The sequence below is a fragment of the Pleurodeles waltl genome, chromosome 3_1, assembly GCF_031143425.1.
Source record: "Pleurodeles waltl isolate 20211129_DDA chromosome 3_1, aPleWal1.hap1.20221129, whole genome shotgun sequence".
Classification (NCBI taxonomy): domain Eukaryota; kingdom Metazoa; phylum Chordata; class Amphibia; order Caudata; family Salamandridae; genus Pleurodeles; species Pleurodeles waltl.
In genome coordinates this window covers 1,904,616,414-1,904,633,492 of record NC_090440.1, presented here as the reverse complement: position 1 = coordinate 1,904,633,492, position 17,079 = coordinate 1,904,616,414, and the positions used below count along the sequence as shown (strand labels likewise).

Genomic DNA, 17,079 nt, shown 5'->3' with positions numbered 1-17,079 from the left:
TCACAGGATCTGCAACCAGCGACACAGACTCGTCCTCCGATGGAAGCTCCCTTGTGGTGGCGGCAAAATCTGTGCCCCCCACTTCTACAGGTACAGCCGCCACCCCCCCTACCAGCACCGCCCTCCCAGCAGCCCCTCAGCCTTCGCCCCGTGCCCGCTCACCCAGGAGGGTGGGCATCACCTTCGCCCCAGGCACCTCAGCCCCTGCCCCTGTCACCTCTGCTGCCCTCAGTGAGGAGGCCATTGACCTCCTCAGGTCCCTCACTGTTGGGCAGTCTACCATTTTGAATGCCATCCAGGGTGTAGAAAGGGAATTGCAACACACAAATGCATTCCTGGAGGGCATTCATTCTGGTCAGGCTGCCCTTTATCGAACCCTGCAAACTCTGGCCTCAGCACTGATGGCAGCCATTGTCCCTGTGTCTAGCCTCCCCCCTCCAACTTCCTCCACCCAGACCCAATCCCCTGTACCCAAGCCTATCCCAAGCACACCATCAGACCAGCATGCACACACCTCACCACACAAGGGAAGCTCAGGCAAACATAAGCACCACACATCCCACAGGCACTCACGCAACCATCACACACATACAGACACAGCAACATCCACTGCCTCCACTGTGTCCCCCTCCTCGTCGTCTCCCTCCCCCCTCCCAGTCTCGTCTACACCCTCACCTGCATGCACTACCACTACAGCCACTACGTCCCACACCAGCACACCCACCAGCACACCCCGCTCACGTGCACTCACCACCCCCACTACCATTTTCACGTCCCCTGTGTCCTCTCCCAGTGTGTCTGTGACGCCCCCTCCCAAAGTACACAAACGCAGGCACACACCCACCCAACAGCCATCCACCTCACGACAGCCTCCAGCGCATGCACCTTCACCCAAGGTCACCAAACGTACACCTCCTACAACCACTACCTCTTCCTCCACTCCCAAACCCCCTTCAGCTACCCGTCCCAGTGTTCCTAAGAAACATTTCCCGACCAAACTTGACCTCTTTCCCACCCCCCCCTCCAATTCATAGGTCCCGTACTAGCACCTCAGCCAAAAAATCTCCGGGACCAGTGGAGCCTGTTGTTACAGGTATGTGGAGTGCACCGGGCACCAGGGCAGCCAGTGTGACACGGAGCCACAGCACAGCCAGTCCCCCCCCTGTGAAGCACCAGAAGTTGGACAGTGCCCGGCGGGACAGGGGGAAGACTCCAGCCAGCAAAGCCGCTCACAAGGGTCCCGGGGGGAGTGTCGACTCAGCTGTGACTCCTCCCAAGGTGGGGATGGGGCAGAAGAAATCGCCAAAGTCTGGGAGGAGCAGCACTGCGGAGAAGACCGCCATCATCCCCGCTGCCCAGGAGGCCACCGCCAACCCAATCGTCACTGGCCAGGAGGCCACCACCAAAGTCAGTGCCCAGGAGGGCAGCCCGATCGTCACTGGCCAGGAGGCCACCGCCAGAGTCAGTGCCCAGGAGGGCAGCCCGATCGTCACTGGCCAGGAGGCCACCGCCAGACACAGCCCAGCTGGCCAGGAGGGCCCCGGCAGCAACAGCCCAGCTGGGCAATGAAGGACCGCCAGCCCCAGCCCAGCTGGGCAATGAAGGACCGCCATTGCAAGCACCGCTGAACAGGGCAAGCACCGCTGAACAGGTCAGGAACTGCAAACTCAAGCACTGCTGAGCAGGGCAAAGACCGCCATGGCAAGCACCGCTGAACATGGCAAGCACCGCTGAACAGGTCAGGAACTGCAAACTCAAGCACCGCTGAGCTGGGCAAAGACCGCCATGGCAAGCACCGCTGAACAGGTCAGGAACTGCAAACTCAAGCACCGCTGAACAGGGCAAAGACCGCCATGGCAAGCTCCGCTGAACAGGGCAAAGACCGCTAACTCAAGCCCCGCTAGCCCATAGGCGGCAGGGGCAGTGACGCAACAGGGACCGTCACTGGGTGAGTGATGCACTCTGGGCACCAGTCCCCCTCCAGAACCAGTGGAGACATGCATCCACTACCTCTGTCCTTCACAGGATGAAGCACTCTGGGCACCAGTCCCCCTCCAGAACCTGTGGAGACTGTTATCCACTTGAGAGACTGTGGCTTTGCACTCCCCAGGATGGTACAGTGGGCAACCCACCCACTGTAGAGCTTTGAGAGACTGTGGCTTTGCACTCACCAGGATGGTACAGTGGGCAACCCACCCACTGTAGAGACTTGAGAGACTGTGGCTTTGCACTCCTCAGGATGGTACAGTGGGCAACCCACCCACTGTATAGACTTGAAAGACTGTGGCTTTGCACTCCCCAGGATGGTACAGTGGGCAACCCACCCACTGTATAGACTTGAGAGACTGTGGCTTTGCACTCCCCAGGATGGTACAGTGGGCGGACCACCCACTGTATAGACTTGAGAGACTGTGGCTTTGCACTCCCCAGGATGGTACAGTGGGCAACCCACCCACTGTAGATACTTGAGAGACTGTGGCTTTGCACTCCCCAGGATGGTACAGTGGGCAACCCACCCACTGTAGAGACTTGAAAGACTGTGGCCTTGCACTCCCCAGGATGGTACAGTGGGCAACCCACCCACTGTAGAGACTTGAGAGACTGTGGCTTTGCACTCCCCAGGATACATCAATGGGCATGGAGCCCCCTCGTGGATCTGGCGTTGTGCACTCATCCGGCTGAGGTGCCCCCCTTCCCTTCCCCTGAGGTGCCTGTTGTTTTTCTATCTGATGCCCCAGCAGTGTTCTCTCCGTTTTGATCAGGTATCTAGTGTGGGCCTCGCCCATGCATTTTGGGCCCAGTGGTCCACGGACAATGAATGGTGCATTACCTGCACTACTAATCGTGGTGTATATTTTGTTTAATGTGTATATACAGTGTATATATATATATATATATATATATATATATATATATATATATATATTTTTTTTTTTTTTTTTTTTTTTTTTTCTTACTGTATTTTGATATATTACAATGGTTCAACTCATTTCCTTTTGTCTTTGCATTCTTCCGGGGGGTTGGGGGTTGTTACTGTAATGTTTGGATATGCATTGGTGTGTGTGTTGTAGTGGGTGAGGGTCGGGGTGGGGGTGTTGCGTGTGTGTCCCCCTGTCTTTTGCCTTCCCCTCCCCTATGTCGTAGGTGCAGTACTCACCGTTGTCTTCGCTGCCGGCGTTGATGATCGTCGTATAGGAGCAGGAAGACTAGTGCAGGAAGAATATGGAGTTCCGGCTCCATGGTGTCGTCGTTCCTCGTAGAGTGTGTAGAGGTGAGCGTTTTCCCTTTGAAATGGCTGTTTCCGCCGTGTTTTTATCCACAGTGAATCCGCCACGGAAAAGGTGGCGGATTGGTAGGTTGTTATACTGTGGGTGGTACTTTGTCTCCCGCCTGTCTGTCGGCGGTGACCACCGTGCTGTTTGTCTGTACCGCCGTGGCGGTCGGAGTGTTAAAGTGGCTGTCTTTGTTGGCGGTTTCCGCCACGGTCATAATTCCCATATTTTTTACCGCCGGCCTGTTGGCGGTCTTACCGTCGCTTTAACACCGTCCGCCAGGGTTATAATGACCCCCCAAGTTACAAACTACAAAGCCAATGGAAAGCAACAGGCAGAATACATTCCCAGGGCAACTTTCTGAAACTCCCCAAGACGGCTTTCGCACAGGAGTGGCTCGCGGAATGGGGCGAGGGATGGAGGGGAGGTATTTTAAGAAAAGTAAGAAAAGTAAGAAAAAACAAATTGAGAAAGAAAAAAAACTTACCTGAATGCGCTGCTCCCGCCACCACCACCACCGCGCAAGCTCCACTTTCCATCGCCGCCCTGCCCTGTGGCCAATTTGAACACAGTTGTCATGTTGCTGGCAGTATGACAGCAGAGTTCAGATTGATGCCAGGGTGCTCCAAGGCAGACTGGGAGAGTCTGCCTGCTCTTTCCAACCTGACACTGCGTTGACGGGTTGGACAGAGCTTAGTACGCATGCATGTTTGGCCGGCCTGCTAAACATACATGCATACTGAGGGGGAGTGCTGAGCACTCCCCCTCTGTGCTCGTCACAGCCCTTGCCCCCCCCCTTCTACAATAAAACGATAATAAATGCAGTTTATTATTGTTTTATTGTAAAACTTTGGCAGCTGCTGGTGCTGGCAGGGACGCTGCTCCTCCGCTCTAACGGAGGAGCCACCCCTGCTTTCACATACCACACAGCTGCACTGTCTGATAGGCTGTGACCTAATAATGGAAAGGGAGGGTGCTGGGTCTGCAGTAAATTCCGCATGAACACCATCCACCCATCTGTACTGCTGGCAGAGAAAAAATAAGTTGTAAATTATCTAGTTATTGAAGACACTTTAAGTGCATTACAAAGTCATGCGTGTGTCCCTGAAAGTTCAAGCTCGGGCAGCCATATTGCTGCTGGATAAACAAAATAACCACAGCTCTGGAGTTGGGAAGCACTTTATCTGTGGAATCAAACAAGTTCTGCCAATTAACCCCTTTAATGCGGGCGTCGGCCACTGGCCGACACCCGCACTACCTACCTGGTGCGGGTCACGACCAGTGGCCGACACCAGAGAGGGGGTTCGAAAATCCTCGGGTGCGTCGCACCAGAGGATTTTCTCTTTTTTTTTTTTTTTAGCCCTGGGAGACACAGAACAGCTTCCGTGTCTCCTCCCCACCCCCCACCCGCCCCTTTGTGACGACGTCACAGTGTTGTTTTCCCCACCGGAGAAGGAAGCGGCCATACGGCCGCTTCCTGCTCCGATGGGAAAAACGGCCCCAAACAGCCTTCCCCACATTCGGGAAGGCCTCGTAGGGAAGGGGAGACTCTCTCCTTTCATACGAGGCCTTCCTGAACGCGTTTCCTAGCCCTCGATCGCAGCACAGCTGCGATTGAGGGCCAAGAAACTCCACTAGACACCATGGATTTCACTGAGGGGTGAAGGGGGGGGGGGGGGTTAGCCCACCTAGCAAAACGGCCCGCCCCCCCCCCCCCCCCCCCCGGGCCATATTTTTTTTTTTTAATATTGGGGCCCCGTGGGGGGGTGCGATCGCGCCACCCCCAGGGGCTATTTTTTTTTTTTTAAATAACATAATTGACAGGGGGAGGACGCCTGTAGGCAGGGCGACCCCCTGTGGGGCAATTTTTTTTTTTTTTGTAGTTGCAGAGAGAGAGAGAGAGAGAGAGAGAGAGAGAAAGTGAGAGAGAGATTTATATATACAGATATATCAATCCATGTAGGTAGATATGTCTATCTACATGGATATATCTCTAGATAGATCTATATATACATATATATATAGATCTATCTAGAGATATATCCATGTAGATAGATATATCTATATAGAGATCTATATAATATATATCACTTTTGTCAGTGCATGTGTGGTTTCCCTGAGGGCTGCAATCGGCCCCCAGGAAAACCAGACCCACATATAAAAGTGATCTATATATATATCTTCTTTTAAAAGAATGGGCAGCCCATAATGCAGCAAGTTCTGCAGGAATGATGAGAATATTGATCAAGTACGCTCAAATAGAGAGAGAGAAAGTAATAGAGAAAATTGACAATGTTAGCAAACAAATTGAAGTGTTTTCTGACAAAAAGTTAGTTGAGTCATTGAGCAACACCATGGAAGAACGATTGACCCAAGTAGAGGAAGAAATTATCTCAAAGAAATCACAGAAATTTAATAGAGACACATTTGATTACGAGACGGGACAAATATATACATTTGCAAGGAAATTTGATTATTGGAGACAATTTAAAGTGAAGGAATCAGTGAGCCAAATTCAAAATACTGTGAGAAGGACATCCAACGTAGGGATGAGTGAGAGTTCTGACACAGACTTTGAAGAATCATCAAAAACAAGGTCCCATACTACATTACAAGAAGAGTTTGATTTTTTAAGGAAGGATCGGAGAACAAATCACAGACCTTGGAGAGGAGGAACCCGAACAAGAGGAAGAGGCAGAGGCAGAAAAGACGAGGGGGTAAAAGAAACCCACAGCGACGAAGGAAGCAAGATGACTCGAAGCAACAAACGGTACTAATGGACGACAAAACGGTGGTGAATTTGTCAGACATTTCATTAGATGAGGAGGACAAAGCCAACTTATCATTAGGCCTCTCGTACTGTGAACCCAGTGATTTTGATTATGTGCAAAGTCGTATAGATTTGTTTTTATTTATACGCAAATTAAAATTGTTAAAAATTCATTCAGCTAAAAGCAAAAGGACAGCAACACAAGGGGATCTTACAGAAGGGACAAGTACCAATATAGAGAGATCTACTAGTCACAATTTGTTACTCGAAGATGTTTCGTTGATGAGAGATCTATGGGAACTGGAAGACAGTGCAACGGAGGAAATTAATGAAGAACAGATCATTGGGAGACTAGAGTCAGAAGGTGTTTGTTTAGACAAAGAAGGGGCATCAGGCCTCAAACCCAAGTCTAAAACCGTTCCATCACCCAGTGGAGATATGATTGATCAATTCTCGGAAACTTTGATCAAAGAATTAAAAATCCTGAGAGCCCACTCGTTAAATAAATTGAAAATCAAGAACAGTGGATATTACAAAACATGGAATAAACTTTCTAAGAATCCAGAAACTATAGTGAGGGGCTCTGACAAAGGAGGAAATATTGTAATTTGGTCGACAAAGCAGTACATGGAAGAGGCGTACAAACAGTTAAATGACATAAAATGTTATAAAAGAATTGATTCAGATCATGTTGAGAATATCAAAAGACAATTTGATTTAGAATTGATACAATGGCGCAACAGAGGTCTCATTAGTCAACAAGAGTATAGCTTTCTAAAAGTAGATTTCCCCAAATTACCAGTGTTACCAGTGATACCAAAGATAAACAAGGATGTACTCAAACCCCCTGGGAGACCTATAGTGTCCATAAAAGGGAGTCTGTTTGAATTTGTATCACAATATATAGACACGTTTCTACAACCACTAGTCAGAAATGTATCTTCGTATTTGCAAGACAGTGGTGATTTCTTAAGAAGGATTTTTGATGTAGGCTGGGAAAGTGAATTTCTCTTGATGACACTTGATGTAACAGCTTTGTACACAAGTATCCCAAACGAATTGGGTATTCGGGCGGTAGAGCATTTTTTAAAAACGAGATCCATCAATTTTTACCATCACAGTAAAATGCTGAGCCAGATGATACGATGGTGTTTACAACATAATATGTTTTTCTTTAATAACGAGATATTCGAGCAGGTATGCAGTACAGCGATGGGAACCTGCTTTGCTCCAAGCTACGCAAACCTATTTATGGGTTGGTGGGAAGAACAGATATTAAGTAACTTCCAGTTAGATAAATGGAGTGATAAAAATCATCTTGTGGCTCAGATACATTGATGATATTTTTGTAATTTGGAAAGGTGACCATGGTACCGCTAATAATTTAATCAAAGAAATAAACACAAATGATTGCAACTTGAGATTTACTGGCAAAATAGACAAGCAAGAGATTGAATTTCTCGATATCAAGGTATGCATTGACAACATTGTTTAGGAAAGTCACAGCAGGGAATAGCATTCTACATGCTAATAGTTATCATCCCCAGCCTTTGAAAAATAACATTCCTTTTGGAGAGTTCTTGAGAGCCAAGAGGATTTGTAGCAAAGAGAATGATTATTTAAATGTGCAAGAAAACATGATTGAGGGATTAAAACAGAGAGGATACTCCAGCGAGACATTACAACAAAGTGTCGCTAGAGTCAAATCCCGTTCCAGGGACCAGTTGCTATTCACTTCAGAACAAAGGAGTAACCATGTGAATAAGAAAAGCGATATCCATAAGGACACTGTCAACGTGAGATACATAACCACTTTTAATACTGCACATGAATCCATAAGAAAGATGTTACAGAAACATTGGCACATGTTAAAAAGTGATCCTGTTATAGGCACAAGTCTGAAAAAGAGGCCTATGATAACATATAGAAAAGGGACATCTATGAGAAATTTACTAGTGAAGAGTGACGTGCGGCAAGGTAACATTTCTCAAAGAAGTTGGCTCAAATCGCAAAATGGATTTTTCAAATGTGCTAAATGCAAAGCATGCAAAAATGGTGAAAATATCAAAACCATTAGGCAAGGAGACAGAACCATACATTCCATAAAAGGCAGATTTGACTGCAAGAGTGAATACGTCATTTATATTTTAAAATGCAGCTGTCCCAGGATATATGTTGGCAGCACCAAATTACAAGTACACAAAAGAATACTTCAACACTTTAGGGCTATAGCCAATAAAGATGATTCTTATCCAGTTGCTAGACATGTACATGAGTTCCATGGTGGAAGAATAGAAGATATCAGATATAGTGTAATTGATGGGATAAGAAACTATGTTCGTGGAGGAGACAGGGAGAAAAATTTGAGAAAGTTAGAGTCTAGATACATACTGACATTAGATTCAAAAGAACCAGTGGGGTTGAATTCCAGCGAAGAATTATATATACATTTAGGTTAATACATATCTCACACTGACGAAGTAAACACATTTCTCCCTTTTAGTATATTTATCCCTCCCAATATATATTTTTTTCACCCACGTGGAAAAATATATACTTTTTCCACCTATGTGAAAATAAGTGTACAACAGCCAAATGACATCACAACGTTTAAATGGGCCAGAGGGTATGGTCATATTCATTGATATGTCGTTCTCATATTGAGTCACGAACAGGTCTGAAGATATTCTATGCAAACTAATTTTACAATTTCTTTTCCTTGTAGATCAATGATCACTCTTCATTTTACATTGCCGACAACAACATTCACAATTATTTTTCATCTTGAGAGTGGGTTTCAAACAGAGGAAAAATGTTTGTAAAAAATGTTGGTATCAATGTGAATTATTATTTAGGGTTTTTATACATACACTCTTCCCAAAGGCTTTGTTTTGCACATTATTTTGATTATACTTTATCTTTACCATGTTGCTTTAAGTGAATCACTTGTAATATGTCACACATGATATATAAAGGGGGCCAAAATGGTGGCCCCACAGGTTGAGAAAGGCGGAGACGCCGAAACGTGTTCCTGTTTTGGGTGAATTAAACCTAATTTGCACATTCACGGAGTGCCGGTTGCCTTATTGATGTATAAGGTATCGTCTTCATGTTAGACACGGTGGCGCGCGTCAAATCCAGGCACCATTGGCGGTCAGGAGCGGCGAGGGAATTGCCGAATTTAAGTGTCATATATATATATATATATATACACACATATATATATATATGCCACCAGTTGTCTTGCAGTTGCAGCTTGCGTCTTCAATGCAGTGCACATACTTCAACTGACGCATTTCAACTATAGCTTTTAGGCAGCAATAAAGAAGTCAAGTAAGTCTTGTGATTATGTTTCTGCTACAAAAGGATCAGTCTTTTGTCTAGTGGCAGTTTTAGTGCCATAAAGAAGCGTAGAAGGTTTATATGACTACTGCAAAGAGCAGATCTGTATTTTATGTAAATAGCTGAGTACATTAGTAAAGTCAGCCACTACCTGCACTATAATACAAATGAAATGTATGTGCGGGCTGGGGGGTGGCTATGGAGAGATGAAGAGCACGTTTGCTGGGTGGTAATGAGGGAATCCGAGGAGGAGGACATAGGAGTGGGAGCACCAATAATGATTGTTGGACTGGGCGCAGGAGGTGCTAAAGACTGTGACGAATAGTATGTGACAAGGTGTTTAAGTGTCTTGAAAGAACGTGCTGATTGAGGGAAGAAGCGCAGGTAAGGTGGCCTCTAGTGTTGCACGTATCACACACACACACCAGCAATTTTGTGACTGTCTATGTAGGTTAGTGTTTTAGAGCAACAGTTTAGCCAATAGCAGAGATGGCATCTTGATGGATGACTGCTGCTGACGTCACTCTGGTTATAGAGGACAGCTCTGACATAGGATCAGAGACTGAGACAGCAGATACTGAGACAGCATCTGAGGGATAGGACAATGGCGCAGACTCTGGGAGTGATTTTTCAGTTGGAGGAGTCCCATTGGATAACTCCTTCCAGTAAATTATGAGGGAGGTGATGAGGGCAGTCCTGTTCCTTCTCAAGCACAGTCTGTACAACAGGGCAATAGTGGGTTAGCCCAACCCAGAGGGTGCTCTCTTGGGAGCTCCCCAATTAAGTTCAGCCCCGAATTCCACTGCCCAAATTGTATTGTGGAGACATCAAAATTATCTATCACAAAACAAACTGGTTTTGTAAGGCAGGCACCTGTGTTTTTGGTCCTGGGTTCGGCGGCTATATAGGGAAACATACTAAACCCAAACATTTCTGGAAACTAGACATCTGGGGGAGTCGACAGAGGTGTGACTTGTGTGGATTCCCCAAAGTTTTCTTACCCAGAATACCCTGCAAACCTGAAATGTTGAATAGAAACTCTATTTTTCTTGCATTTCTGTCACACAAACTACAGGAATATGCTGCGATCCACAAAATTCCTACCACCCGGTGATTCCTCACCTGTCCTGATAAAAACATTAGCCCACTTGAGTGCCTACACCTTGTGCCTGCGTAAGGAATGGATCACCCCAGGGTCAACAGCTGCCTCATGAAAGTACCAACATTGACCGTTGTGTAATCTATTCCTGTCGCGGGCACTAGGCCTACCCACACAAGTGAGATACCATTTTTATCGGGAGACTTGGGGGAACACTTGGTGGAAAGAAATTTGTGGCTCCTCTCAGATTCCAGAACTTTCTGTCACCGAAATGTGAGGAAAAAGTGTTTTTTGGCCACATTCTGAGCTTTGCAAAGGATTCTGGGTAACAGAGCCTGATCAGAGCCCCACAAGTCACCCCATCTTGGATTCCCCTAGGCGTCTAGTTTTCAAAACTTTGCAGGTTTGCTAGGTTTCCCTAGGTGCCAGCTGAGCTAGAGGCTAAAATCCACAGCTAGTCACTTCGTAAAAAACAGCTATGTTTTCTTTGTGAAAATGTGATATGTCCACGTTGTGTTTTGGGGCATTTCCTGTCGCAGGCATTAGGCCTACCCCCACAAGTGAGGTATCATTTTTATCGGGAGACTTGGGAGAACCCTGGGTGGAAGGAAATGTGTGGCTCCTCTCAGATTCCAGAACATTCTGTCACCGAAATGTGAGGAAAAGGTGTTTTTTTGGCCACATTCTGAGGTTTGCAAAGGATTCTGGGTAACAGAACCTGATCAGAGCCCCACAAGCCACCCCATCTTGGATTCCCCTAGGTGTCTAGTTTTCAAAACTGTGCAGGTTTGCTAGGTTTCCCTAGGTGCCAGTTGAGCTGGAGGCCAAAATCCACAGCTAAGCACTTTGCAAAAAACAGCTATGTTTTCTTTGTGAAAATGTGATATGTCCACGTTGTGTTTTGGGGCATTTCCTGTCACGGGCACTAGGCCTACCCCCACAAGTGAGGTATAATTTTTATCGGGAGACTTGGGGGAACGCTGGGTGAAAGGAAATTTGTGGCTCCTCTCAGATTCCAGAACTTTCTGTCACCGAAATGTGAGGAAAAAGTGTTTTTTTGGCCACATTTTGAGGTTTGCAAAGGATTCTGGGTAACAGAACCTGATCAGAGCCCCACAAGTCAGCCCATCCTGGATTCCCCTAGGCGTCCAGTTTTCAAAAATGTGCAGGTTTGGTAGGTTTCCCTAGGTGCCGGCTGAGCTAGAGGCCAAAATCCACAGCTAGGCACTTTGCAAAAAACACATCAGATTTCAATGTAAAAATGTGATGTGTCCATATTGCCTTTCCTGTCGCGAGCATTAGGCCTACCCACGCAAGTGAGGTACCATTTTTATCTGGAGATTTGGGGGTACACAGAATAGCACAAGTGTTATTGCCCCTTGTCTTTCTCTACATTTTTTCCTTCCAAATGTAAGACAGTGTGTAAAAAAGACGTCTATTTGAGAAATGGCCTGTAATTCACATGCTAGTATGGGCACCCCAGAATTCAGAAATGGGCAAATAAACACTGCTGCTCAATACCTTATCTTATGCCCATTTTGGAAATATAAAGGTATTCTTGCTACCTATTTTTCACTCTTTATATTTCAGCAAATGAATTGCTGTATACCCGGTATAGAATGAAAACCAATTGCAAGGTGCAGCTCATTTATTGGCTCTGGGTACCTAGGGATCTTGATGAACCTACAAGCCCTATATATCCCTGCAACCAGAAGAGTCCAGCACACGAAACAGTATATTGCTTTAAAAAATCTGACATTGCAGGAAAAAGTTACAGAGTAAAACTCTGAGAAAAATTGCTGTTTTTTTCAGCTTAATTTCAATCTTTTTTTTTTCAGCTGTTATATTCTGTAGGAAAACCTTGTAGGATCTACACAAATGACCCCTTGAATTCAGAATTTTGTCTACTTTTCAGAATTACGTAGCTTTCCGGGATCCGGTGTTGGTTTCACACCCATTCCTGTCACTAACTGGAAGGAGGAAGAAAGCACCAAAAATAGTAAAAATGAAGTATGTCCCAGTAAAATGTCAAAATTGTGTTGAAAAATGGGGTTTTCTGATTCAACTCTGCCTGTTCCTGAAAGCTCGGAAGATGGTGATTTTAGCACTGCAAACCCTTTGTTGATGCCATTTTCAGGGTAAAAACCACAAGCCTTATTCAGCAGCCCTTTTTTCCAATTCTTTTGAAAAAAACAAAATTTTAGGTGTATTTTGGCTAATTTCTTGGTCTCCTCCAGGGGAACCCAGAAACTCTGGGTACCTTTAGAATCCCTAGGATGTTGGGGAAAAAAGGACGCAAATTTGGCGTGGATAGCTTATGTGGACAAAACGTTATGAAGGCCTAAGCGCGAACTACCCCAAATAGCCAAAAAAGGGCTCACCACTGGGGGGGGGGGGGGGGGGGGGGGCAGCTAAGAGGTTAAAACGTGTATGCCTGACTACTAACATATGTTCTGAGCCAAAGCCTGCCTCTGTAGTACTCCTGAAAGCATTTTTTATGTTGATCACATTAAAAGATTGCTTTACCAATGCTTGTTTAGGTTGATCACGTAAGGTCATGCAACATCTGAGCTGTCAAGCGAGATATAAAAACGGGGTCAGGAAACAACGACGAGGTTATCTTTATTTAGAGTGTGAAGTCCCTTTAACGTTTATTGTGTAACGTGCTCTCTTTTATGTTTCTTTTACCCTCCTCGCATTTTTAAGTCAAGGTATCACGCCCCCTTACTCAAATTCGCACTTCTTTTTGAAGAGTCGGAGCTTTCTTATTTTACATAAAAATGGGTCAGGGACACAAGGCGCGTTTTCGATAACATCACAAGCGTCGGTCGCCAGGTGCTGCGTTAAGTAACAACAGTTAAACTACTAAAGCTAATTTGTTTATAATAAAAATCAGACTATTGGTAATCGCCTGTAGTCCATTACTCACTGCAGCGATTTTCGGTCTGCGGGGTCCATTAGATATGATATGAGAAGCTTAGATCTGCCGGTCACCGCGGAGTGAGGGGTTGGGACAGGTCGGGGAGCCTCCACTTGCGGGGAGAAGTTTGGGTTCAGCTGCGGGGTCTTCAAGGCGAGCGAGCGGCATTGGCCACTGCAGGGACGAGGGTCTGGACAAGTTCAGGGGCCCTCCTGCAGGATTTCAATGAGGGATGCTGCAGAGGACTCCTCACTTCAGGGAGCGCGTCTTTTGCGTGCTCTGTCTGCAGAGCAGGAAGTGGGAAAACCACAGCTCTGGGTGAAGTAGATCGGCTTCCCCTCGTCACCATGGACACTGCTTTGCACCATGCTATTGGCTGACCAGTCATTCTAAACCTTAAAGGAGCAGTGCACTAGCATAGTCGCCTACACAGAGAATTTGATAACACTGACTATTGGATTGCTCGCCCCTCGAAATGCACTTTCAAGTTTCTTCGTGTATTACTTGTATTCTAAAAAAGATACATATTATGTCATTTCAGAAGGGTGAAAACTGAGACGCCTTGGGAGGACTTGAAGATGTAGCCTTCGGTTTACACATTTTATAAAGAACACTTTAGGTGAGATGGAAAAAACGGGTGTCTTTCAAATGGGGCATGGATCAAAGTAATTAAGGGCGTGGCGTAAACAGATAAGTTAAAAATGTGTGCTTACTATAGTGCTGCGCAACTATTTTGCTGACTCTTTCTGTTGTTGCAGCCAGATATATAATACAGCTGATACTACTCCTAAAATACGCCAGTGCTGTTAGCTTTATCAATAGTTGTTAGCTGTAAAAGATAAACTAGTAACAACGACATTGTTGTAAATTATATTGAAAATGCTCCGATCTTGAAATTGAGAGTGACAAATAGTTAACGTTCATTTGTATTGCAACGTTGATAAAGCACTTAGTACGCTTGGAGAGGTATTGTAGCACCTTATGTGGGACAGGATACTTAACTCCACAAAGCCCTTCAGCATCAAGCCGTGACTGGTTCTTCCCCCAGCCCATTAAACCCCATCGAAACACCATCCTGACAAGTGCCTGACTGTGCGCCAGCAAAAGAAACTCCCTAGAGATGTCAGTCACAAGACTACCTTTTCCGCTGCCCATGAAGCCCCATGGAGACATAAACCATAGATGTGACTCCGCCTACCCCGACCCTAGCACTCTTCCAATGCACTGGCGTGTCTTGAAGCGTTCCCGTCTATACTTAAGCACGACTGCACAGCGAACAGAACTACCCCTCTTTCAATCTCCAATTTTTGGGAGTTTGTTTAGTTGTTTTGAGTTTTTTTGCAGTTTTGCATAGCACGTATCCATCCGAAAGTATTGGAATGCCTTACATGAGCGCCAGTTACATTACACAAGGACACATTCTTTTTTGTAGACATGGGGGATTGCCCCGAGTCATAGGATGACGAGCCACTGCCGAGACTAGAGCCTGGTTCCCCGCTCCAAAGTCGGCAGCACCATTTGTTGCGCCACATTCTCTCCCGATGGGCGAATGTTCACAAGCCAGTGTGAAATCCCAGGGAAAAACTTCAAGGTTTAAAAGGCCCACATTATCTTCCATTCCCTGCCCAAGCTCTACGTATATTGTACACTTGTTTACTCTTAACAGTCTCGTCTACTCTTTCCTCTCAGCCTTCATTAGTGTGTAAACTTAAACACCGGGCTCTGTTACTTAATAATAAAGAAAGAGCACGCAGGGCGCCAGCTCGTTCTTGAGGCGATGTATGCGTTTGTTTATTGGGTGTTGTCTCTCTAGGCACAGAGAGCAGCCTGGGACTTTACTTCAGGGGCCACAGGAGAGGACCCCTTTAAATGAATAAATAAATATGCATCAGAAAAAATAAAACGAAATGCACAGTACGATAGCAGTAGACAAAGAGGGATACAAGTAGGGAGAAGGCTTGTTTGAAATAATAAAAAACACAGACAAACCTATGCAACGGCATTAAAACCTTTTTGTAAGACAGTTAAAAAAAAAAAGACGGGGGTTTGCCGGCGCACGAGGTTCAGGGGTGGGCTGCTGGTGTGTCCGTGGTTACTGTAGTGTCTTAGAGTCTTAGAACTGTGCATACCAGGACCCCATACTTAGGGACAGACTGATGAAGGAAATAGGGGAGGTGTCAGGATGTGGTCCTAATGGGTATGGGGATACTGTGAGTTTGTCAACACCAGGGCAGTGCGCGCTCTTTTGGCGACTAGAATGCAAAAACCCAGCACTCTCAAAACAATGTAATTTATGCATTGTGCTGATTTGTTGTTTAACCTTTTCCATTGCAGAGTTTAATCCTGAAGACTTATTTTTTATGTGTTGACAAATACTGTTCATTTGCAATGTATTGCTGCAGGCTTTCAGAGTGTGTTAGAGTGTGGTCCCTTTCCAGGGCCTTCCAGAGACTGTCACTGCAGTATGCCTGGGTGTGGTTGTGGGCTGGGCCAAGACTCTATAAAAGGGAGCCAGCCCAGCTCCAAGTGCTCACTATTCAGAGGTCCCGGTGCAGAGCAGCAGCTACTTCCTGAGTTCCTGTCCCGGTGGCCTATTTGATCTTCCAGGCCTCTGCACTTCATTCTTCATTGGTGATCCTTGTTCTGGGCGGTAAGACGGTGGTTGGGCTGACCTCCCGACGCCGTTATCGAGAACTTTCATATTCTTGGCCTAATTCTTTAATGATTAACAGATTACTTTGCGCGCTACCATTTCTTGACATTTGCATGGTGGCTTGCGAATCGGCAAGATGCGCGATTCGTTTCATGCTGCTTTGATCTTGTTATTCATTGCACGCTACCACTTCTTGACATTTGTATGGTGGCTTGCGAATCGGCAAGACGCACGATTTGTTTCATGATGATTTGACTTTGTTATTCATTGCGCGCTACCATTTCTTGACATTTACATGGTGGCTTAAGAATCGGCAAAAGACGCGCGATTCGTTTCATGGTGCTTTAATCTGGTTATTCATTGCGCGCTGTTATTTTTTGGCATTTACATCGTGGTTTACGAATCTGCAAGACGTGCGATTCGTTTAATGGTGATTTAACCTTGATATTCATTGCGTGCTACCATTTCTTGACATTTTACATGGTGGCACTCGAATCGGCAAGACGCACGATTCTCTCTTCGAGCTTAATTCATGTTGTTTATTGTATGTCATTTATTCTAAGACATTTATTAGGTAATATTCAAGTTGACAAGTTGTGTGATTTGTTTCCTGAATCCATATTGTGTTATTCATGGTGCACAATCTTTTTACGGTGTTTACTATATATATGAAAATCTGCAATGTGCGCAATTCGTGTTGAAACATTTCAAGAGAACACAGAAGACCAGAGTTTCTAGATGCAATATTGTATACCCCGAAACCGGTCCCAGGATGCTTGTTTCCGGTCCAGTGAGGACCTGGCTTGGCAGTTCGGTCTGGACTGTTCCCAGGAGGAACAGGGTCAAGACTGATTTGCATATGGCTGGGTCCAAACTGGGGTGGCATGGTGAGCAAAAGAACGATGGATTAAACCCAGATCTATGACTGGGGGTGAGTGTTTGACAATGTTCAGCATTCCGTCCATCACTTGTTGTTTTTGCTTTGTCGCCCTAAGTGGGAAGGGTATGCCCAGACGTGGGTCC

At 45.8% G+C, this 17,079-nt stretch overlaps 1 protein-coding gene across 1 annotated transcript in view; it reads right to left on the bottom strand.

Moving 5' to 3' along the window:
• FLACC1 (flagellum associated containing coiled-coil domains 1) overlaps nucleotides 1–13,695 on the bottom strand; it is a 245,081-nt gene extending 231,386 nt beyond the window's left edge. The window contains exon 1 of the mRNA XM_069226071.1: nucleotides 13,413–13,695. Coding sequence (XP_069082172.1) covers nucleotides 13,413–13,441 — 29 coding nt within the window. The 5' untranslated portion in view covers nucleotides 13,442–13,695. The remainder of the gene's footprint in view (nucleotides 1–13,412) is intronic.
• Between the last annotated feature and the right edge of the window lie 3,384 nt (nucleotides 13,696–17,079).